The 24,369-nt window shown below is 43.7% G+C and overlaps 1 protein-coding gene across 5 annotated transcripts in view; it reads left to right on the top strand.

Annotated features, from left to right (window-relative positions):
- Cul1 (cullin 1) overlaps positions 1 to 23,637 on the top strand; it is an 80,169-nt gene extending 56,532 nt beyond the window's left edge. For 4 of the 5 annotated variants that reach the window (XM_076566384.1, XM_076566383.1, XM_076566386.1 and 1 more), the window contains 15 exons: positions 4,397 to 4,559; positions 5,120 to 5,250; positions 11,263 to 11,370; positions 11,449 to 11,555; positions 14,356 to 14,404; positions 14,960 to 15,091; positions 16,076 to 16,193; positions 17,347 to 17,423; positions 17,840 to 17,971; positions 19,077 to 19,169; positions 20,577 to 20,624; positions 20,701 to 20,783; positions 21,210 to 21,315; positions 22,057 to 22,170; positions 23,135 to 23,637. In XM_076566384.1, coding sequence (XP_076422499.1) covers positions 4,397 to 4,559; positions 5,120 to 5,250; positions 11,263 to 11,370; positions 11,449 to 11,555; positions 14,356 to 14,404; positions 14,960 to 15,091; positions 16,076 to 16,193; positions 17,347 to 17,423; positions 17,840 to 17,971; positions 19,077 to 19,169; positions 20,577 to 20,624; positions 20,701 to 20,783; positions 21,210 to 21,315; positions 22,057 to 22,170; positions 23,135 to 23,215 — 1,542 coding nt within the window. In that variant the 3' untranslated portion in view covers positions 23,216 to 23,637. The remainder of the gene's footprint in view (positions 1 to 4,396; positions 4,560 to 5,119; positions 5,251 to 11,262; positions 11,371 to 11,448; positions 11,556 to 14,355; positions 14,405 to 14,959; positions 15,092 to 16,075; positions 16,194 to 17,346; positions 17,424 to 17,839; positions 17,972 to 19,076; positions 19,170 to 20,576; positions 20,625 to 20,700; positions 20,784 to 21,209; positions 21,316 to 22,056; positions 22,171 to 23,134) is intronic. The other variant, XR_013049728.1, reaches the window with a different exon arrangement.
- Positions 23,638 to 24,369: the final 732 nt, after the last annotated feature.

Below are 24,369 nucleotides of genomic sequence, written 5' to 3'. Positions count from 1 at the left end.
TGAGAGCTGCATGCCTTCCATGTTTTGAATCGTCTCCCTTTGCGTGTGCCTAGCTAGTGGACCCCAAAATTTTGTCAATGAGAAAGTACTAAGCAGATATTCCCAGATTCGATTTTTAACTAAATGTTTATTTATTTTTGCTGCTTTTCTCTTAAATATTCCCTAAGGATCTATAGCTTAGTCTTCAAGATTATATTAGGAAGGAGGATCTAAATTCTGACTTGGTAGAGCCATATATCTTGCATGCATTATTTTGCTGCCTGATGCTTCCATGAGCTCCTAATAGGATTTTTCTTTGCTCTTTCTTGGAGATTGAGGTATTCTGGATGTCGGGTCTGAGGAATGACTGTGTCAGGAGTCGACAGGCTTTCTGTTGTATAGTGCCAGGCAGTAACTATTTTAGGCTTTGTATGCTATGTGTGATCTCTTCTGCCACTGTTCAGCTCTGCTGTTAGAACACAGAAACAGTCATAGCACTGGCAAAGAAACAGCAAACGTGCAGCAGGATTTTCCAACAGGCTGTAGAGTTTGGTGACCCCTCTCCTGCATGTGCTAAATTTCAACTAGAATCTGGTTCACACCAATTCTCAAACCTGCTTTGCCCTCTCTTGGGCAGGAAATGGACTGCAAAATCATTTCTTCTGTGTTCAAAGAAAGGAAATATAAGCCCAACCACCCTGGTGTTCTAAGTGCATTTTCATACAGTATACTTACACCGTGGATATAACAGGGCCTTCTGAGTTTGAAATTAAAATTCAATTACACATTTCTGATAACTCAAAATCCAACTGAAGTGGGACTGTTCAGTGGTATATGTGGGATAGTAGCAGTTCTTTGTATTTTGTATGTGACTGAAACCTGGCTTGCTCCCTAAGAGTATTTGAAACATAAAATGTTTTGAATTGTGGTATTGGCCATTATTTAATTTTGTAGTGTGACAGTGTAATTTTTATAAACAGATTTCTTACTGAAGAGACCTGTTTTCAATGTTTTGCATTTATTTTGTGTGTATTCGTGTACACATATATGCATATATGCCTGCATGTGCATGTATATACATAGACAGGTGTATGTGTGTCATGGTAGCATATATGTAGAGTGGGTATTTCCTTCTACCATATGGGTACCAGGGATCTAGTTCAGGTCATCAAGATTAGCAACAACAACAGCCCTTATCCCACCTAGCCTTCTTGCCAGCCCAGTAGTGATTTTTTTTTTTAACTATGTCTTTAAAATGGAACCTTCCTCCATGTTGCACACCACTGTGGTGCCAGCCTGTCTTTCATAGACTTCTTCATGCTTTGTGGTGATGTCTGCTGCACAAAGAAAACAAGTTTTAGGACAGTGCTTCATGCACACTGAAACAAGGAAATCTTTTTTAAACTCTGGCCACTTCAAGAAGAACAATGTCTGATGTGTAGGGTGTTTGCAATCCAGCCTGTGCCCAGCTTCTAGGAAGCTCTCTAAAAGCATTAAAGATTTGGTCCACTTAGAAGTCATACTAAACATGACTTCTATCTTGTTCTGGAAATCCATGGTTTAGACTCTAAAAACAAACAGTGTATAAATTTAGCCACATGAATACTTTATCTCATACAGCAGAAGTCTTATATCCTTGTGTCTCGAATTGAGCCACTAATTCTAAAGGTTAAAGGGTGATCTTGACCATTCTGTTCCTTAGTTTCCTCGCCTGTGAAACAGAAATATAATAATAGTAGGCAATATTGGGGACTTGGCGAGCTTTACTTTTAAAATAACGTGAGGAGGTTTGAAACTGTATGTATGTACTAGCTGTCTGTATTGAAAGGATCGCTAGAACAGTGCGGCGGAGCAAACCTGATGGAGGGCTCTGGCCTTACACATGTACCTCAGAGTCTCCAGCGTGTGCCTGGGCAGGTCGGGAGCCACTAGATAAAGGTTGGCAGCTTCAGTAACTTGAGAAGAAATTACATTTATATTAAAACAATCAGGTAGAATACATGTCAGGAGAATAATACTAAGGTAAAGATTAGCTGTCAGGAAATACCCTGCTTTCAACAGCCTATTTGGGCCAGGTGTTCACAGTCCCCAGGGGTCTCTGTTCACTTTGCTGTCGTCAGGAGTATTTTAGTGCAAACATTTGATAATTCCTGCTCCATCCAAAGATGATGGCTTTAGTGGCTAAACCAGCTACAAGCCGTATTAACACTTTAAAATCGATCTCATGTGATTGAGACTGATCTGTCCTATTTAAAAAAAAAACAGAAAATGAACTTGTTTAAATATTCTAAATTCCTAATATTTTTATTATTTAAAAATAATATGGGCTGGAGAGATTGCTCAACAGTTAAAAGAGTAGGTGTTGCTCTTGCAGAGGACCTGGTTTTTTGTTTCTAGCACCCACACGGCCATCTGTAACCACAGTTCTGAGGATTCCAGCAACCTCTTCTGGCCTCTGTGGGTACACAGTCTACATATATACATGTAGCCAAAACACTCTCACATAAAACAACTTATCTCATTAATTTGCTCACCAATCTTTGGGTTATTCGTTTTCTGCCCCTTTGTTTTTGCTTAGAATTGTTTCTAATGGAATTGATCACCGTCATTTTCCAGAACTCCAGGGTACTTAGTCATTTGAATATGATTGTGGTGTTCCAGTACACGAGGTGGGCGGCAGTAAAGATACCTGCTGCTGCCACAGTTAGTCTCCAGTTAGGGACCTGCTTCCTGTTTCCTGCCACTTGGCCCCTGCAGGAAGCTCTGTCAAATGCCTCCATAGTCAATGTCCCCAGAGAGAATCCACAAGGACATCAAAGCCTAGCCTTCTGACCAGGGTGACCTGTGCTCTTCCCAGAACCGGGCACAACATACAACAGGAAGAGTGGTACTTAAGTAGATCTGCCTCTGCTCTTCAGCCTCAGGTGGAGTGAAAGCCTGGAACTCATCAGCAGAGCCTGAACTTGGAATCTGTTCTAGAAGAACTTTGTAGTCCAAGAAACAAAAGTACAAATTAAAGACTGAAATACACAGTGACAGACCCACCAGCCAGGGACACTTAGACTGGAGTGCTGCTGTGGGCTTTGGGGTGGGGTGGCTCTTTTGTTTGAACTGAAGCAGTAACAATTTAGTGGATAATATTTATCAAGTGTACTGCAAATTATTTTTAGCATATTTTGAATTTTAATTAAGAATTAGCCGGACCATGGTGGCACATGCCTTTGATCCCAGCCAGCACTGGGAGGCCCCAAAACTACACAGAGAAACCCTGTCTTGAAAAACCAAATAAAATAAAATAAAAATTTCTAACTTCAAACCTCTCATGTTTCTTTGTGACTTATCTTTTCCCTCGTTCTGGCTTTTTGGATAGATTTTACTGGTTAAATAGAGGTCATTCTGTGTTAAGGCTGGGTGATGCATATGCAGTTAACTGTGTTCAAGTGTACTTTGCATGTTTAGCTTTCTGCCAAGTGTGTGTAAGTGTGTGTTGTGGCTCTAGCTGCTTCCTGTAGTTTAATAACTACCCATTTGATGGTCCAAGCTTTGCCTAGTCAGTTGTTTTCTCAGTATTGAATGTTTATTCAGTTCCAATGGTAATTTTCCAGATTTATCCACAGTTATACCAAATCTGAGAGGTCTCTGGAGAGTAAAATACAGCTTTTGTCTTTTTTTTATTCAGATCACGTGAATAATTCACTACTTGAAATTTCTTGCTTACTCTGATAATATAGCACATCCTCAGTGACTTCTGTATCACGTTTCTGGTGACAGATTCTAGAATATACTGTCTTTTACATGGGTTTCTGTTGTGTTGTATTGCCTGGTAGCCTCTCTTCTTAGAGAGAAATCCAAGACATTGAGATTCCCAAGTGGCCGAGTGGACTTGTAGGTGCGTGTTCAGTGATTGGAAGAGAAGGCCACCGTGTTTATTTGTTCCTTAATTCTTTTTTCTTTTTTCCTCGTGGCTGATTATTATCTCTGAGTGGTCATTTCTAGGATTATATTGGTGTGACCCTTTATTTCAAATGCTTTCACACCAAAGTAGTGTTTCTTAATTCAGTGTCCACATACCTGAAAGGACCTGTAGGTTTCTCTCATGGTCACAGGGACATGGGGCATTCCCTCCAAAATATGAAATGCCATTTACCCAAAGAAAAATGACATGAAGACATTTGAACCGTTAATTATAATAATGTTCTTAGGGCACTTAGAGGATTAGCCCCCGTGTTGCAGAGAGAGCAGAGCACACCAGAGGCTTGATGTGGTGGTTGTCAGTCACCCTCCAGTCTGAAGTTCTCTTCCCTTGTCTTCATCAGACTTGACTAGAGCAGACTTGTGAATCAAATTTGTCCTTGTTCACGTAATAGTTCTTTAACAGTGGATCAAACCATGCATGGTTTGATTGAATTCTCTGCAGGCTGAGGCTCGTTTGCTTGAGGAGCAGCGGAGAGTGCAGGTTTACCTCCACGAGAGCACACAAGACGAACTAGCACGGAAATGTGAGCAGGTCCTCATCGAAAAACACTTGGAAATTTTCCACACAGAGTTTCAGAATTTGTTGGATGCTGACAAGAATGAAGGTGAGTATAATTTGCTCCATATACTTTTGTTGGCAGTGGTGGGCAGATTTTTTTGTTTTTTTCTTTTGAGTATGTTTTTGTTTTTGTTTTGTTTTCTCTTCCCTTAATTGCTCCTCTGTGCTAGTGGGAACTGTTAGTGGTTCAGTCACATTGCTGTTGGGATTTAGGATTTTCCATCTTTAACCATCATAGATTGAACACATATGTGACGTGAATAGCTTGGGAATCCCTCCATGACTTATGGTTGAAGTCGGTGTCTATAATGTTTATTTGTTTTTCAAACATATTTTAGTACCTTTTGGGACATAAATAGTATCTCATTAGGATTTTAGAAGCCTAAATTTGAGTACTTTTTCTCTATTGTTACATTAGTGGATTCTCATGGTAAAGGAGAAATAAACTTCTAATAATCTGACTCCATTATTGATTTTAACAAAACACACCAGAACTAGATGGTTTCTTGTTTCACAGTATCTTTCACTTGATACAAGTATATAGTGAGCAGAATAGGTATGCACAGTTGGTTTCCATGCATAAAATTGGCTCCTTTTTTCTTTCAGATTTGGGCCGCATGTATAATCTTGTATCTAGAATTCAGGATGGCCTAGGAGAATTGAAAAAACTCTTAGAAACACATATTCATAATCAGGGTCTTGCAGCGATTGAGAAGTGTGGAGAAGCTGCTTTAAATGTAAGTAGTGCCTGGCTGAAAGAAGTCAAACCAATTATTATTTTCACATGCCAACTGCAGGCGTGTGCAGTGCATCTTTGTTGGTAACTACAGAGAGTTAAGGTTTTACTGATGTGCTCAGAGAACATGTTTTGGTCTTTTGAAAGAATGAAGTTCACAAAATCCTTAAATTATTCTAGCATCTTCTTTTTTTTCCCCCCTTTAAGGACAGAAATTTCATTGTGTAGCCCATGCTGGCCTTGAATTTACAGAGATCCCCCTGCCTCTTTGTTTCTGCCTCCTGAGTGCTGGGATTAATGGCTTGCACAACCACATCCAGCCCTCTCTAGCTCCTTTTTAAGTATTGATAATCTCATTTTTTCCTTGTTCTCTTGTTTTAATGTATATGAGTGTTTCTGCCTGAATATTTATATGCCTGAGAAGGTCAATAGAGAGGACCTCAGATCCCCTGGAACTGGAGTTATGAATGGTTGTGAGTCATCATGTGGGTGCAGGGACTGAACCCTGATCCTCTGGAAGGGCAGCCAACTGCTGAGTGATCTCTCTAGCTTCTTACTTATCTGTTCATGTGTTTATATTTTTCACTGTATCAAAAAGTGGGTTTGTGCTCATAGGTGCATTGCCCATAGCAGCCAAAAGAAAGAGTCACAACTCTTAAAGGTCATAGTATTTGTTGTGAGCCACCCAACTTGGGTGCTGGGAACCAAACTCTGGTCCTCTGCAAAAGCATACACATTTTTAGCCGCTAAGCCATCCCTTATCCCAAGTTTGTGAATGATAGGTCTGTAAGCGCAGGAGAACAAAGATACTTGTCATGAAACAAAAAAAAAAGAGAGAGAAAAAATATACAATAATTTTTTAATCTAGCTTGGCCAAGCTGTCATTTTATATCCAGGATACTCATTTTTTTCCCAATAAAAAGAAGACTTGAATCCTCCTTTAGCAAGCTCGTTGTGGAAGTCTTTATGCCACATCAGACTCCATTCCCATGCAAACCGTGCTGTGCACCGACAGTACTAAAGCGGGCCCCAGCTGGTGCAAGGCCAGTTAGAAACCTGTCACTGGACTTGGTCCTTGCTGCCTATCCTTGGTCAGATGGGCCATGGATTCAAGGCAATCTTGGGCTACCTGGTGAGTTCTAGACCAGTCTAGGTTATAGAATAAGACCCTACCTTAACATACAAACCCAGAAGTTGTTCGTTATGTCTGAAACTTAGAGCTGCTCTTTCGTGGGCCAGACATAAATGTTTGGAGCAGAAAGGAGCAGCAGCGGTTGCAATAATGAGAATAGGTAGCACATCTTAAATCGCGCTGATGTTTGTCTCTGTTTGAGACTTTAAGCCACTCGCAACCTTATTTCTGCTTGTTATTGGAGAAATAAAAAAGTCCACTAAGAAAACATATATTTCTGCTAAGTAGTGTGTGGGGCCTCATGTTTATTTCCCTTTTCTTCCCCAATTAGTTAATATCAAAATTAATTATATAGCTAAGCATGGTAGCACACACCTTTAATCCCAGCACCTAAGAGGCAGAGGTAGGTGGATCTCTGTGAGTTCAAGGCCAGCCTGGCCTGCATAGTGAGTTCCAGGACAACTAGGGCTGTGTAGACCCTGTCTCTGTGTGTGTGTGTGTGTGTGTGTGTGTGTGTGTGTGTGTGTGTGACACTCATGGGGTGGGGTCGTTTGGTGGCTGATAAGGAAAGGGAATTTTGGGTTAAATTGCCCCTTTCTCTGCAGTTGATGGTTTGTGGTCAGGGTGTGTGTTTCTGAAACTTTATGGCTTTATGTTGAGATAGATGATTTATACAGAGATAAAGTTACTCAAAAGGCCAGATGCTTGTGGAGAAGGGTCACACTTTTTTTTTTTTTTGCCCCCAGATGTTTGTATAATGTGTTTGCTTCTTTCTGGGAGCAAACTTTCTTTCCCCTAACTTCCCAGAGACAAATTATCCAGAGGTAAGGTCAGTGTTGAGGAGGGAATCCATGTATCCCTGTCATATATGGTTAACTGCTTCCTGACAGAGAAACAAGTGTCCGAGTTGGCTCTCATTAGCCCCTGGGCCCATGGAAAATGCAGATGAAAACTTTGCCCTTCAAAGTGGCTCTAGGCTTAGGTTGAAAGAATTGTTTAGAGGGAATACAAATTGATACTAGGAAGAATAAGAGATGCTTCTTTAAAAACCTATAGAGTCCCAGTTTACCTCTTGACAGTGTTCTTGAATAGTACTGGGTCACTAGGAATTGCGTGTATTTAGTATCACAGCTGATTCTCAGATGTGGCATCTTGAGTCTTAACTAGCTATATGGCCTTCTCTTGTCTCAGCCTCCCAGGTCATCCTGCTATGGTATATGCCCCAATGCCTGACTCAAGCCTTTTGAAGACCAGTGTTGGTCCAACTTGTGTGTGTGCATTTGAACTGAGGATATTTACACGTGTGTGCACAGATGCATGTAGAGGCCAGAGGTCACTGCTGATTGTCTTCTCAGTCACTTTCCACCCAGGCAAAGAGATCCCAGACAGCCCTTCAGTGACTGTAAACAAACACAGTCTAAGACGTAAGGCAGAGGACTGAAGGAGGGTCTGGAAAGGGTGAGGGGCCTGAGCATGTAAATATGTCACCTCTGCCCTAAGGTCACAAGGAAAGCCGCCAAGGGTATTATTACTAATAACCATGCACTTGACAAGACCAGATTTTTACTCAGAACATTGCTTCATGTAGAAAGTGATTGAAATTAATAAGAGTGGCTGTAAGAATAGTAATAGGCTTTGTTGAAACAACTAAGATGAAATGACAGTGACGTGTGTGTGTGTGTGTGTGTGTGTGTGTGTGTGTGTGTGTGTGTAATCATTTTTAGCTTAGGATACAGAATCACATGGCCTCTGAATGGCAGGTTTTGCTAGGTTGGTGGTGACTTTAGATGTTAGTTAGACATGTCAGTCATGGATGTCATAACAGCTTTTAGAATCATGGGCATCGAATAAGATCCCTTGGGAACCGAGAGGGGTTTTTTTAATATGGAAAAGAAACCTCTTGTGTACTGTTATGGATGTGAACCAGACTTACCACTATTATATTCATTTTGTTTTAAACCTAAAATTTTTCCTCAAAGCCAGGCATGGTGCCACACACCTGTAACTCTACCACTCAGAAGGCAGAGGCAGGAAGATCAAACCCAAGGCCACCCTTGGCTGTATAGTACATAGGAGACTAGCCTGAGCTATGAGAGACCCTGCCTCAAAAAAACAAAAAAAAAAAAACAAAAACAAAAACAGGGCTGATCCGATGGCTTGGTGGGAAGGAGGCCACAGGCCTGACAACCTGAGTTTGGTCCCTAGGACCCACAGTGGAAGGACAGAACCGACCCCAAGAGTTGTCATCTCCTCCACACTGATGCTGTGGCAGCCCTCCTCCATATAGTCAAGCATGTCCTGCATCCACAGAGTAATAATGACATTTTTAAAGCCACTTTTCCAGGGCTTGCTCTCTTGGCACACACTATTCTATGGGTTCCTGTCAGTTCCATCACCTCAGCCATACTCTGCTAGGTCTTCTCTATTATGAAGAATCTAGAATCAGTCTGTAGGCTGCTTTATTCTTTGCAAAGCTTTGCATCTCTATATGGGAATTTCTTTTGGGCATTTTACTGAAAATTTTGTTTCCAAATCCTGAATCTGAGGGAAAATTTTAAGAAGTGGAAAAAGCCAAAGAAAGGGTTCTAATTCTGCTATCATAGAAGAGTAAATGTGGAGTCAGTACTGATGCCCAAAGTCAGTCTGTCAAGACAGCAGGAGAGCTGCTGTTGGGAGGTGAAGGCAAAAAGTCAGCACAGGGAGAGGCGAGAGCACGTGGGAAGGACTCTGCAGGCTCATCGCCTGCCATCTCAGTAAATGAGTTTATCGCCCTCCACTGCTAAGCTGCAGTCATTCTCTAATAAGTTCTAGGATGTTTATAGACATAATATACTGTGCATGAATTCTGTGACTGGTAGTCTGTAGCATGAATCTTAATTGGTCTTATTAATAAAAACTGGGTGAAAGCTGAAAGATCAGAGAAGCAGACCAGCCAGCCACTAGTTCTTACCTCTACAAAATCCTCAACCGAAAGGGACTGAGCTCCTGTCTCCTCCTGCCTTATATTCCTTTCCCTGTCTCAGTCGCCCTAGTGCTGGGATTAAAGGCGTGTGCTAACCACTGCCTGCCCTCTATGGCTAACCAGTGGCTGGTTTTGCCCTCTGATCTTCAGGCAAGCTTTATTTGTTAGACCACAAACAAAATATCACCACAGTAGTCCCCAAAGTAACAGGTTTTATAAGCAATCTTGAGTCTTTAAATTGGCAGTTTTGAGATTCAGTTGGTTCTTTGCAAGGATGCTAACCTACATGTGGGATCTAAGTGGACCAGTAGTGGTTACTGAGTTTTCCTGTGGTTGGATACTCACTGTAGGCTAGAGTTCTTTGTAAAACCAGTGACTGTGGAAATTGTAAGGAAGAATATATGAATGTTGTATAGTAATTTAATGTGATATCAGAAAGCAATGTAAAACCTGAATCTACCAAAGTAATATTGGCTCTAATGACAAACCAAAGTTAAATCAAACAAAGGAAAAAATGCATTGCTTAAAAAAGAAAACCCATATGAAGTAAGGTGTGTGTATGCTTAACTTGTAGGTGCTCTTGGATGCTTTTTTAGAATTGTGCAGTCTGTGCAACATACAGGAATAGTAGTCATGAGACAGGGGCCAGATTATCTGATTAGATCAGGTAAAGACCATCTTTCCATCTCAGGGAAATTATATCATCACTATATTTTTTCATGATAATTTTGCATTTATTATATTTTTAAACATACATGCAACCTATAGAGACTAATTGCATAATAGGGTTCTGTTTTTACCCATTATTAATTTAAAACAAATTTTACCAAAAATGAAAAGCAATTAGTATTCAAGGGTTTCTGTTTTTTCATTCCTGAATTGTGCAAGATAGTGTGTCAGGAACTGGGGTCTGGATCAGTGGTGCACCTGTAACCTAGCCTGGGCTGCATAGAGAAATGCTGCTGTCTCAGAAGTTTCCACAGTGAAGTCTCACATCAGGAGTTTAGAGGCACTGCCAGAATGTCTCACTTCTGTGCACCTATAGCTCCTGACATATGAAGGGCTAGTCAAGAGCCTTTTTGCCCTATGCTCATCAGCTGCACCTTTTCCATTCTGAAAGCTGAAGAGAACACGTCAGACTCGAGTCATCTACCTAGTCCTAGCCTGGCTTTGCTGCCCCTTACTTTAGTAAGAAGTGTAACTTAGCTTAATCATCTAACATGGACACTAAAGACGGACGGTACCTGCCTCACGTTATGGGTCCTTGGCTGGCAAACAGTGACTGCTGAAAACCACTTGATATTGTGTAGTTAGTTCCTCCATCCATCCATCCATCCATCCATCCATCCATCCATCCATCCATCCATCCATCCATCCATCCAACCATCCATCCAACCATCCATCCAACCATCCATCCATCCATCCATCCATCCATCCATCCATCCATCCATCCATCCATCCATCCATCCATCCATCTCCTTTATCTTCCACCAGTACTGCCTGTCTCCTTTAGCATGCAGCATGCTCTCCCCAGGGACTAATCCTCCACTGTATTCTTTTGTCTGAAGAGCTCCTGTTGCCCACCCCGAAGTTCCCAGTGCTGTCCCTGGCCTTGGCCACACAGTTGCCACTGTGCACCCCTACCTGTGTTCAGACCTGCTGTCATTTTGAAAAAGAAAAGACTTCCATGATCTCTCCCGGTTTTTTTTTTTTTTTAAAGGTATTTAATTTTTAATCTGGGGAATTATTTGTTTTACACTTATAAACACAACGTCCTGTGTGCTTCATTGGTGGGACCAAAGGTATTTCTGATCATATTAACTTCTTTGAAGATGTAATTAAACCTGTAGAATGTCTTACAGCTGCACAGGAATGTGTACTTTAATTCCTGTTTGTTTCTGGTTTTCCCTCCACCTAAGGACCCCAAGATGTATGTGCAGACAGTTCTGGATGTTCATAAAAAGTACAATGCCCTGGTGATGTCAGCATTCAACAACGACGCTGGCTTCGTGGCTGCACTTGATAAGGTGAGCATGTCACTGTGCTGCCTGATCAGTATGTATGAACAGGACGCCTTTTCTCTAACTGTCTTTTATGTAACACAGGCTTGCGGTCGCTTCATAAACAACAATGCAGTTACCAAAATGGCCCAGTCCTCCAGTAAATCCCCTGAGCTGCTCGCTCGGTACTGTGACTCCTTGTTGAAGAAAAGGTACTGACTTGGTTTTGTGTTTTTCCTAGTACCCTGATTTAAACCTCAGTCTTTATACAAGGAATCAGTATTTGTGTAACATTTACCTGCCAATAATGCATCACATTTGTTGAAACGTGCATCAGCTTCCCTGGCTTTCTGAGCAGCAGAAGACTGAATACTGTGATGTTGCTCTACAAACTTTGCTTTTGACAGAGCTGCTGCATAGCACAGGCCAGCCTCCGCACCCCTGCCGGTCCTCCTGTGCACAGCCTTCCACGTACTGTACTTACAGAGGGTTCCGCCGTGTCCAGCCATCTGTGTACTTTAAAGTTTGGTTTTCATCTGGTCATGTGTTGGTGCTGTGCAGTCTTCCTTTTCAATCACCTTTTATCTTCCCTGACACTTTCCTGATCTTCTTACCTGTGTTTAGAGATGGAGGAGGTATGGTCAGGATGGCTTCCTCCTCTGTGGTGTGTTCCCGTTACTTGTACAGGATGTCTTAGTCCCCTCAGCTTCTCTCCCTGTCACAGTTTCTTTTGGTCCAAAAATGTTGAAAGTTTGCCTCAGTGCCCCACATGCTATGTCACCAAGTGCTATGCAAGGGACACAGACCCCAGACTACTGGTTCTGGGGTCACTGCATTAGATGTTTAAAAGCTCTCTAAGGCTAAGAGAGCACCCACAAACGCCAGTGTGAACAGTGACAGTCAGTCTCACTATCAGGGTCACAGAGATGGCTCAGTTGTTCAGGACACTTGCTGCTCCTGCAGAGGACCTGAGTTAAGTTCTTAGTATCCACATTGGGCAGCTCACAAACACTTATGATACGAGTTCCAGGGAATGTGATGTCCTCGTTTGTCCTCCGTAGGCTCCTGTGTGCATGTAATGCTCATGCAGACAATCAGGCACACACACATACACACATTTTTTAAGTTAACAAGTCACCTTCATCAGTGACCAGAGAATAATTGTGCAAAATATAGGCCATGCAGCGTCCGCGGACTGTGGGGGTCGCTCAGCAGTAGCACACCTGACACAGCTCGCTGTGCTTAGAGAACAGAGCGGTGCTGTCTGCTCGGTGCATGGTGGGCAAACAGGGAGTGAAGCTCACTTCCTCTCATTAATTACTTTTAAATAGCTGGAGTCTTAGCTTTGCCAGGAAGCCATCCTCCCGAAGCCAGTGGGACGTGAGCACTTGATTGTCTTTCTGTGTATGTCATGCTGGCCTGCTGCATTGTTTATCTGTTCTAGTCACGTTATTATTCTAGTCAGGGCTCTGAGTGTTGTGTTACATTTTATTTATTTATTTTGGGGCTGTGCTTCATGGTGCATCTGTGGAGGTCAGAGGACAACTTTGCCCAGTCAGTTCTTTCCTTCCGCCGTGTGAAATACTGGCCCCAAACTCAGGTCACCGGGCTTGGTGACAAGTGCCGTCACTCAGCCATCTTGCTGGTTTGGAAAAAGGAGTTTACCCTTGGTGTCTCTTAAGACTTGATGCTGCTTCTCGGGCCGTTGTAGGTGATGAAGTGACTTAAATACAGAGCTGCTCCACGAGGCCTTCAGTCTGTGTGACAGGACAAACAGTTGTGTGCCCATAATAGTCTACAACCAGTTAGTCCCGGCTATGAAAACGGAATGGTAGAGACATTCCAGGTGTACCTTTAACGAGTGTGTGTTGGTGAGCAGAGTCTAGTTGACATTGAGCAGTGAGGAGAGGGAAGCTCCTGACCTGCCAAGGCAGGAGGGCCAGGCTCTCTGAGCCAACTCACGTTTTCATAGTGGATGTGATGGTGCACACCTATAATCCCAGCACTCAGGCTGAGGCAAGAGGATTTCCATGAGTTGGATGGTAGCTTGGGATATCTCAAAACAAAAACAAATCATAACATTGTTTTAGAGATTGTTTAGTGACCAGCTCATTTTATGTTTGAGTTGAGTTTTTTTGTGGCTGTTTTTTTTTTTTTTTTTTTTTTTTGAGATTATGATATAATTACCTTTTCCTCCTCCAAACCCCCTCCCATGTTACACCCCCACCCACTGAATTTCAAATTCATGCCTTCTTTTCTTTAATTATTGGTGGTGGTGGTGGTGGTGGTGGTGGTGGTGTGTTCCTAAATACGTAGATACATCCTGTTCAGTCTGTATAATGAGTATGTATATAATTTTAGGGCCAATCGTTTGGTATGAGATGACCAACTGGTATTCTGTTCTTGAGCAAGACTATTTCTTCGGTTCTATGCATTCCTTAGTTGTTTATAGTTCTTTGTCTAGGGTTGAGGCAAACCAGTTCATTTTACACAGGATCCTTCTACGAATATTTTTAAAAACCAACTTACCCTTAGTTCGCCTTTGCTTAATTATATCCATAGAATAAATTATTTCAAGATATGACCACAGATAAAAGCACACTTCACCCATGGCTTGTACCTTTTCATTATCTTTAATTATTAGGCTATTAAACAGAAACTATGTGCTTTTTTATTTTTAAAAGTAAAAGTATACAGATTGTAGAAAGGAATTGTAAGAATGAAGACCATTCACTGATATTTAAATGGGCTATCTTAAAGGAAAACTTTATAATTAACTTCTGTTGACTTTCATCTTAGATATTGTGACTGTTTTATATTCTCTTCCCTGATTGGGTACAGTGTGAGTCTGCAATTGCCATAGGAAAGGAAAGTGACCTCCCCTTGCTCGTCAGCTGGTCTGACACCTCATCACTCAGTACTTGTAGCACGTGTAGCCCTGCCGGTGTGCCAGAGTGGCCGTGTGCGCCTCGGCTGGCCTCTTCGTAAACATGCTGCTCTTTGACATTTCAGTTCCAAGAACCCGGAAGAAGCGGAACTGGAAGACACCCTCAATCAAGTGGTAAGGCTGTTTACATGGGGTCTGAGATGTGCAAATGTTTTTGAATTTATGGCTTTACTCCTAAAATTGAGTCGCTACTTTTGGCGTTGGTACTTTGCTTCCCTTTTTATTTTATTTAATTTGTCAAGAATTGATGTATTTTATTATATGCACATGAGTATTTTGCCTACATATGTGTATGTATATGCACCACATGTATGCCTGGTGTCTGAGGGGATGAGAAGGGTGTTCTATCCCCCAGAACTGAAGTTACAGATGGTTGGGAGGCACCATGTGCTGGGAACGGATCTCAGGTCCTCTGTAAGAACAGCAAGTACTCTAATCCACTGAGCCATCCCTCCAGCCCTAGTACTTTGCTTCTTGCTAAGTCTAGTTTAACCAACTGGGATTTAAGGAATGGTTGGCAGTACTTATCCACATTCTTGGGTGAATTTATGCGTCTGTACAGGTTGGTACATAGACCCACCCAAAACCAAGCAATCCTTGGCTCCTGGCGGTAGCCAGATAGTCAGCTGTGAGTTGACTTCACTAATGTGCTCTCCCTGGCATTGCCAGATGGTGGTCTTCAAGTACATCGAGGACAAAGATGTGTTTCAGAAGTTCTATGCAAAGATGCTTGCCAAGAGACTGGTGCATCAGAACAGTGCGAGTGACGACGCCGAAGCCAGCATGATCTCCAAGCTGAAGGTGCTGTTCTTCCCCGGAGAGCCGACTTCCGGGGGCCTCAGTGCTGTGGGCAGGGGAGTTTGCGTGTGAGCCCTGCTTCCCAGCCACGCCGATGCTCCCCTTCCTTCACCACCCCGTCTCGGGGCATTCTGATCTGTGGAGCCCTTCTCGGCTGGGCTCTGCTCACCATTTCCTCATCCTCGCCTGCCCCCCACACACTCAACCTTGTGGGCTTTGGGTGGACACTTAGTGGCTTTCTTAGCTCAAGCTGTCAAAACAAAATACCATGGACCAGGTAACTACGCAGAGATAAAGTCTCCATTCTGGGGACTAAGAAGTCTGAGATCCAGGTATTAGTTGTTGTTCCTGAAGAGGGCCCTCCTAGCTCACAGTCAAGCACCGCACTTGGCAGAGTACTCAACGGGGAGCATCCTCTTAAAGAGGCACCGAGCCCATGATAAGAGCCCTACATGCAGGAACTCACAAAGGCCCATCTCCTGACACTTCCAGCCCAGAGGTTTAAGCTTCAGGCACATTCTGAAGGAGTCAGTTTGGTAGTAGGATAAGGGACAAACATTATTTGGGACATGGAAGGGTGTGTGGTTTGAGGGGCGTTTGAGACAGCCTAGGCCTAGCCTCAGATGTGTGATCCTGTTGCCTCTACCTCCTGAGTACTTGGCTATCAGATGTGCCTCACTACGGCTGGTTCTAATCATTTCCTAGTTGGAATCTACCGCAGCGGTAGAGCACTTTGCTTTAAATGCTGCAGTATGCTTATTGCATATTGAAAACTTATTGTTCAGTTTTTAATGGTCTTTTTATAACATACTAATTTTAATCAGTATATACTTGTACCATAAGATATGACTAAGTGTTACTAGTAGTAGTTTCATACAACTAAAAATATATTGTCCTCTGATTTCTCTAAAATTCCCTTATATGCATTGTATTATATGTTTGTATTTCTATACAAATTAATGAGACAGTTGCCTGGGTTCATTTCAGCAAGCTTGTGGTTTTGAGTACACCTCCAAACTTCAACGAATGTTTCAAGACATTGGTGTAAGCAAAGATCTGAATGAACAGTTCAAAAAGCACCTAACGAATTCAGAACCCCTGGACTGTGAGTATTCAGTGCTCATAGAAGGGCTTTTCGGGGCTCTTCATTGGGGATGAGACAAGTGTCAGAATATGGATGAGGGTGGTAGATGGTGTCGGCATTCCAAAGACTAAGTTTTCTTCCAAGTGGCTTCTCCTCCTGACTCCCAGGATGGTATGATGGCAGCCTTTGTCACGTGTTCTGACTTGGGCTTTGCCGATGTGTGGGCTTGTTTTGTCTTGTGTTCTTTTGACCTTAGTTTGGATACATTTCTGATTATTCACTTCTCCCATGTTTTTGATGAAAGTTGGAGAATCTTTTTTTTTTTTTTTTTTTTTTGGTTTTTCGAGACAGGGTTTCTCTGTGTAGCTTTGCGCTTTTCCTGGGACTCACTTGGTAGCCCAGGCTGGCCTCGAACTCACAGAGATCCTCCTGCCTCTGCCTCCCGAGTGCTGGGATTAAAGGCGTGCGCCACCGCCACCACCACCCGGCTGAAAGTTGGAGAATCTTACTCTTCCCCTGTCAGAACTTCTATCATCATTAAGCTTAACAGTTTTGCTAGTAGACATCTAAGCTGTCTGTGAAGATGAAATTGTCCTGATTCATAGGTTACACATGTCTGTCTGTCTTCACAGTAGTAAGTGGTTAGTACACAGCTGTGACGGAGGTGGTGGTTTGCTCCTGAGCTTCCCATATCCTTATATTGGGGGCTGTTAACCATTCCTGGTCACCACACACTGCCTGAGCAGGCTGAACTTCACACCAAAAAAAAAAAAAAAAAAAAAGGAAGAAGGAAAGAAATTGAACAAGGCGGCAGAGCAGCCTGGAACTCTGCATTGACAGTCAAGTAGGAAACTGTTGCCCCAGAGGAAAGCAGTTTCCTGTTCTTCAACCTTTAGTTTGAGTTTCTGATAGAGAGCATTTGGCTGTGTAGCCCACTAGCCTGGAACTTGTGGTCCTCCTGTGTCTGGTGCTGGGATCATAAGTGTGCACCACCATGTTAGGCTTCCATTTTTTACTAATTTTAATTGGATAAGTTGAAACTCTTTATGCTAAAATCTTAATTTTATATTTAAGCACGACTTTTAATGTAGTTTCTTTAATGTTGTCCATTGCCTGTGTGTAAACAATAGAATTTTCACATCTGTGAGAGTAATTCAGTGTGTCCCCTTCCCAGTGGACTTCAGCATCCAGGTCCTCAGTTCCGGGTCGTGGCCCTTCCAGCAGTCTTGCACGTTTGCCTTGCCATCAGAGGTAAGAGTCGGGGCCTGGATCTGTGGGGTGGGGGGCGGCCTGGCCATTAGTGTGCTGACCGCAGTGCTGTGCCAAGCAGTCAGCAGTGTTCCTGGAGAATGTGAGATGGGACTGGGCTGGAGAGCGGAAGGCTGGCCGGCCGTTGGCAGCAGTGATGATTTGCTGATTAAGTGGAGAATCTCGGTGGTTGCATGGTGAGCTCTCTGGTACCTACTGGGCTTGAGGTAGAAACCTACTTTGGTTCTAGTGTCCAGTGCCTTCCAGTGCTCACCAGACAGTCGCCCCTGACATCTGTAGTTCGAGTCTCTGTAAGCACTGGTTTTGTTCTCAGCACTTGGGGCAGGGAGCCGTCTTTAGAAATGCTGACTGTAGAATGTAGAGCCATGGATGCCACATAACACTGTCCTTTTGTCCAGTTGGAGCGCAGTTATCAGCGGTTCACAGCTTTCTACGCCAGCCGCCACAGTGGCAGAAAACTGACGTGGTTGTATCAACTGTCCAAAGGCGAACTAGTCACTAATTGCTTCAAAAACAGATATACTTTGCAGGTAAAATCATCTTTTTAAATTTGGGGGTGGGATTACTGTATTATGTAAATGCAATCGACTAAATCCAGGTAGATAACTCACGCAGTGGAATGAATGGAGTTGATCCTCTGACAGCACAGTGTAGGGGTAAAGTATGTTTGTCGTGTTCAGGTGAGCTGAACTCATATTCTTTTGCCGGGAGGCAAGTTACCTCCTTGCTCTGAGCCCCAATTTTTTTCTCCATTCTGAGTTAAGAGTGTCTGTGCTTATGCCACAGAAGTGGTCTTTGGTGGGTGTTTGGCATGCCCCTTGCCTGACACACTTGGTGACAGATTTCAAAGCTGACATTTCACTTATCAACTTGTAGTCACAGCTCTCTGCAGCCTCACACTGGTGAGCACTGTAGTGTGGAGTACTGAATAACGACAGCTCTGGGAGGGACTGATGCACTCGTGGATGAGAAGGCCGCGGTCCGCTTAACTGACTCTGCACATAGCTTGTTCGCTGCAGGAGCCACATTTTCTGTTCAGACCTTTTCTTTCCGTCTGAGTTCTTTGTACTTTAACTTCTGTACTTGGTGTGTTTCCCAGCAATGCTTATGTCATACCATGAGATGGTCTCGGTTGAGAGCTGGTAACAATATATAAATTCCTCTTAGTGTTAAACATTAGAATGGCTGACTCAAACTACTCACTCGTTTAACTTTTCAACCCCTACACTGGTGAAGTACTTAACACCAGGTAACCATTATACTTGGTCTGGAGGTCTCTATCAACTTGAACACACATACATAATATATGCATAGTGTGTACCAAAAAAATCTTTTTTGTTCTATGCATAAAAATATAATTTATGATTAATGTCTTACACCTGGTATGTATTTAAATAAGAGTGGAGATGCTTATATAGTTATCTTGATAGAGGACACTTTTCAGGAGAAAACTGAAAGTCCTTTCAGTGTTTGGAAGGTGGCGTTAAGGAAACTGTACATTACCCTGGCCTTGTGATGTTTTGTATTCCCTTTTCTGTTTTGCATCTGTTTGAAGACTATTTGGTGAAAGTCGGTTGTACCTGGGAAGACCTTTCTCCATGTTTCACGTTTCTCTTTTCTCTGGGTGCCTTGAAGGCCTCCACATTCCAGATGGCGATCCTGCTTCAGTACAACACAGAAGACGCCTACACTGTGCAGCAGCTGACGGACAGCACGCAGATTAAGATGGTACTCCTGCCTCCACCTCCTCTCTGCTCAGGTCGCCATGGCTTTAGTCATAGGGTGTCGTGGGGAGAGGAGAGGACAAGTGTCTGACTTAACAGATGTTTGCTGCATGAGAAAAGAAAACAAAACTCCCCAAACAGTGAGCTTCGTCTGACCACAGGGCACCAGAGACCAGGCCAGATCCATAGAGGGCTCTTCATTGGGACCTCTGGACAGACCTTGGGTGGCAGCGAGACCAGTGACTACTCATGGTTTGTGTCAGGGAAGGTTATGTAACTGGCGTGTTCATGTGACTCCAAAGTTAACGGGACTTACTTCGCGCTAGTGTCAGGGACGTCCGTCACATTCTTGGTGCTAGTGGCACTAAGATCTGGCTTGTAAGAAACTCCATGTGGCACTGTAATGATTTTTCGACTATTTATAGTTTGGGAGGAAATTTTTTGGAGAAAACAGATGGGTACTCAGGCAGATGTGGTGGCTAGCATTGGTGACAGTGGTAGCCAGTTCAGCTGAATCCCTTTCAGCTTTTATGCGGGCATTCTAAGGACATTACGAAATGCTCTATTTTTAAACCCAGTCAGTCAGTCAGTCACTCTGGCTGCCTCTGTGTGTGTGTGTGTGTGTGTGTGTGTGTGTGTGTGTGTGTGTGTGTGTGTGTGTGTGTCTGTCTGTCTGTCTGTCTGTCTGTCTGTGAATCCCTTTCATTCATGTAACCAGTTCTTTAAGACAAGGTCTCATCTGTAGCCAAGGAGGACCTGAAATTCATCACCCTCCTCTCCAGCATCTCAGGTGCTAGAGGACAGGTGTCCACCACCTGGCTCTCTCTCATTTTACTATCTCTTATCCCTTTTTCCAACTAGATTTTTCTGAGATTAAATTTTGACTTATTTTTCTAATATTCTTCCTATTAGTTGTATTCTCCTGCAGTTCAAATAGCATGAAATTCCATGTAACATAAATATGACCATTTAAGCGTTTGTTTAGTCAGTAAACAATTGTATATAGCCTCCACTACATCCAGTTCCAGAACATTTCCATCTCTTGAGAGTAAAACCATAACCATTAGCAGTGACAACTCTACCTTCCCACTTTGCCCTGTGTCCCTGACACCCGTTAACCTCCGTGGACTCTCCTCTGGAAATGGCATAGAAGTAGAATGAAGTTGTATGTGTCTTTCTGTACTTGCCTTATTTCACTTAGGTTTCATTGAAGAAACAGGCACATTGTGCCCAGTGTTCATGGGAAACTGTTATTGCCTTTGATTATTGGGTGCTCTAAGCCATAAAGAAACTCTAAGGACAAGCCATGTCACTTTCTCTGGGTGCCTTCTGCTTTGGGGTGGGCTGACTCTGGGACAGCCACTGGAAAGAAGTGTCTTCCTTCTTGCTCACCATTTTTCTCTAATTGCAGGACATTTTGGCACAAGTCCTACAGATTTTGCTGAAGTCGAAGTTGCTGGTATGTGTGTACTTTGTGTAAAGCTAAAAGAAAGCCTTTCCCTGGGATGTGCCTAGTAACAGCTCTTTTCTTGTAGGTCCTGGAAGACGAAAATGCAAATGTTGATGAGGTGGAATTGAAGCCAGACACCCTAATCAAGTTATATCTTGGTTATAAAAAGTAAGAAAAATGGAATATACAGCTGTTGGTCTTATCCCCAAGCCAGGGGAAACTGGACTCAGAGGGCTTGGTGACTGCCTGCCTGCTGGTCCTCCATGCTGCTTTGTGTGATGCTGTTTTGGTTTTCTCTTTATTTTGAAAATAAGTCTTCTTGAGTGACTCATAGAATGTTTAGACCATTATGTCAGATTATTTTGGTGTTATTACACTTGACAAAAGTGAGGAATCAAATGTCACTTCAGTCACAGCCCTGTGGTAATTACATAGCATTGGTGGAGAGCCAAGTCCCAGGTGGCTGGTAGAAATGATGCTGAAGAGATGGGTGTAAACCACCTTCTGCCCCCCGGGCCAGGGAAGCAAAACCTCCAGTGTTGAAAGACAGGAAGTAGACTTTTCAGTGACCTGTTTCCTCTGTTGTCTTGACAGTAAGAAATTAAGGGTTAATATCAACGTACCAATGAAAACTGAACAGAAGCAGGAACAAGAGACCACACACAAAAATATAGAGGAAGACCGCAAACTACTGATTCAGGTGACTGAACCGAGTCTGCTCGGTTCACTGTACACTTAGAGAAAGTGTTGCTCTGTCTGTGCTGACTGGCAGCAGCCGGAACGACACAGGGCTCAGAGATGGCCAAAGATGACAACGCCTGAAACCAGGACGTTGGTGTCTGAGCATGAAGTGTTCTGTGTACCAGAGAAAATAGTCTTATCTTCTTGCCTAAATATTGGGGAACAGATAAATACCAGCAGATTGAGAGAAACAAGTGGAGCTGAGGGCAAGGGTGGGGAGCGTCTGTGGCCTCAGTGAGCGAGCTTTTCTTTATTCTTTAGTGCTTTATAGTTGGCCAAACATGTTTTAACGACTTAGGTTTATTCTAAATGCATGTTTTGTCTGTGTATATAAGGGCATGTGCATGACAGTGTCCCCAGAGGCCAGGAGAGGGTGGGATCTCCAAGAACTGGAGTTAGAGCATTGTGAGCTCCTCATGGGGTGCTGGGAACCAAACCCAGGTTTTCTGAAAGAGCAGCCAGTGCTCTTAACCACTGAGCCATGCTCTAGCCCCTTGGCTGAAACACTGTAATGCTTGTTCTGTTAGGGTTGACACAGTGGAGAGAGAGAGCTGACTGCCTGCACCCTCTGAGCTGTAGGGTGCTTGTTACCCTGTGTATGGAAGTAGAGCTGAAGTGGCCTGTGTACAGGCTGCCTTCTTAACATTCCTGCTCAGCTCTTAAAGCTCTAAGCACATGTTTTTCCCTCTTGATTGCATAGGCGGCCATCGTGAGAATCATGAAAATGAGGAAGGTCCTGAAACACCAGCAGTTACTTGGTGAAGTCCTCACTCAGCTGTCTTCCAGGTTCAAACCTCGGGTCCCAGTGATCAAGGTACAGGAATTAGAGCAGCAGCTATCCTTCTCATGGTAGGAAAGACTCAGCAAGAACAGGGTTCATCACTGTTTGATGAAAACGGGAACTGGTTTACTCAACAAGAAACTTCAGCAAAGGAAAGTCAGCCTGTCTTCCTTCTTGAAATAATTATATTATATAGAGAGGAGTGGCATAAACTTTTGTAGTGGACGCCCTGAGAAGGAATAAGTCGCCCCATGTCCTCCCCTATGCCTACATTGCTGTTAGCTGCCCCAGCTTGTGAACCATAATGTAGCCTTGGCTGGTTTGGCTTGCTAGGAAGTAGTGGGCAGTGGGTGCTCTGATGTGCTGGTGAGAACCTGCCTGGCAGTATGAGGGGACCACCCTGGGTTACCCGGTCCATTCCTGCTGCTGTGCAGGGATTGTGTTGTATGAACACACTGCCCTCTATCTAGGGTACCAAGGACCTCATTTGCCTAGTTTCTGCTGGCAATTCTCAGCAGGTCTTTCATTTTCTGAAACTACTTGGGTAAGCCTCCACCACTGGAGAGCCTCAAAGGGTGGAAGTGGGTGGTGAGTCCTGAGCAGTCAGGAGGCCCCCAATAGCTGAGTGACCTGTTAACACAGTACTAGCATGTCCTCGGGTCCTGCTTCCCCACCCATCCTATGCTTCGGACATTTGATGGCACAGAGCCTTGCCCAAGGCTTTATTAGAGAAGCAGATTGTGGCCTAGATATGCTGCAGCCCTTGCGCCTTCATGTCTAGGGCAGACTTGGGAGGCAGGGAGGGTTCTCAGCTGCCTTCAGGAAGGCCTGCACTCAGGAAAACGGAAGTTCCAGCTAAGCAGACAGGTGGGTTTGCTCCTTCCTTGCTGAGCTCTCAGTGGAGTGTAACCTCGTGAAGGTGACAGACCTCTGGCCTGATGGTTATCTGTATTTCTTTTTCCCTTTCACTCCCTCTTTCTCCTACAATAATGTCCAGAAATGCATTGATATTCTCATCGAGAAAGAATATTTGGAACGAGTTGATGGTGAGAAGGATACCTACAGTTACTTGGCCTAACCCTTCTAAAAGGGTCTGTGACCCACAACATAGTCCACTGAATAGAATGGAAGCAGCTCACGTTCATAGCAGCCAGCCTGCCGCCATTTGGACCTCCCTTTTTAACGCTGAGACCACAGTTCCCACCAGCTGGTCTCAGGCTACAGCCGGACTGCTCAGGACTGACACATTTCAGTCAGTAAACAGACGCCAATGCCATTTACCCTAACTTATGGACAGAGGGGACCCGAACCTTCCATGCTGAGGCTGCATGCTACTGCACTTAAATCAATACATTGGCCCCTGGTTAACGCTGTCTGCTGAGGCAGCACTTGAGAGGAGTCTGAATGGACCCATGTGTAATCTGCTATGAAAACCATTTGTATAGTGTGTTTCATTTTTTTAATGTGTGAAATAAAGAAAATTAAAGGATTTCTGTACAAGTTGCATTTGGTTTTGTTTTAAGTTTTACCAATTTCTATATGTAAATAAAAGATTTAATGATTGTGCAAGTGTATATTCCCAGTGTCTTCCTGGAATCCAAAAGAGCTGCATTCTTTGGATTGAAGATTAAGATCTTGATTTTTAAGGCCCCTATTATTTTGGGCACTGACTCTTGTTTCTGAGACTTCCTCAGTGCAGGTTGCTGCCGCCGGCCGACGTGCAGGGACTAAGTACTAAGACAGGTGCAGAGACTGGGCTGTGTTACCACTCGTAAGAGAAGAACTGGGGTTCAGAAGTGGAACCAACATGGGCCTGTGACCCCAGCATCACTGAGGTTGATGGGCCACAGGAGGTGGCACTCACTCACTGCTTACAGTTGTGATCTGTGAAGAGTGAAGCATCTGAAGTATGGGAACTCCCTAGATCAGCAGGGAGGGTGCTCAGCCCTTCCCTCTTGTCCCTCCTAGTGAAGCCCCCCCAAGGAGGCTGCCATATTCACCCCAGGGTGTCCCCAGGAGGGCCTAGGCCAGAGTTCAAGGCTCTCATCCTCCTCAGATCCAGTCCAGCTCAGGGGCCTCCAGGGACTCCACCACAGAGCACTGCATTGACCTTTGTCCCCAATCTCCATTTCCTGGCTGAAGGGCGAGAGGAATGCAGGATGGGACCTTCTGAGTCTCCCATTGTCACTGTCACCTCTGGGTTTCATTCTCATGCTAAGGATGCCTTCAGGG

This window comes from Peromyscus maniculatus, chromosome 3, assembly GCF_049852395.1.
Source record: "Peromyscus maniculatus bairdii isolate BWxNUB_F1_BW_parent chromosome 3, HU_Pman_BW_mat_3.1, whole genome shotgun sequence".
Taxonomy (NCBI): domain Eukaryota; kingdom Metazoa; phylum Chordata; class Mammalia; order Rodentia; family Cricetidae; genus Peromyscus; species Peromyscus maniculatus.
This window is presented reverse-complemented; position numbering and strand designations above follow the sequence as displayed.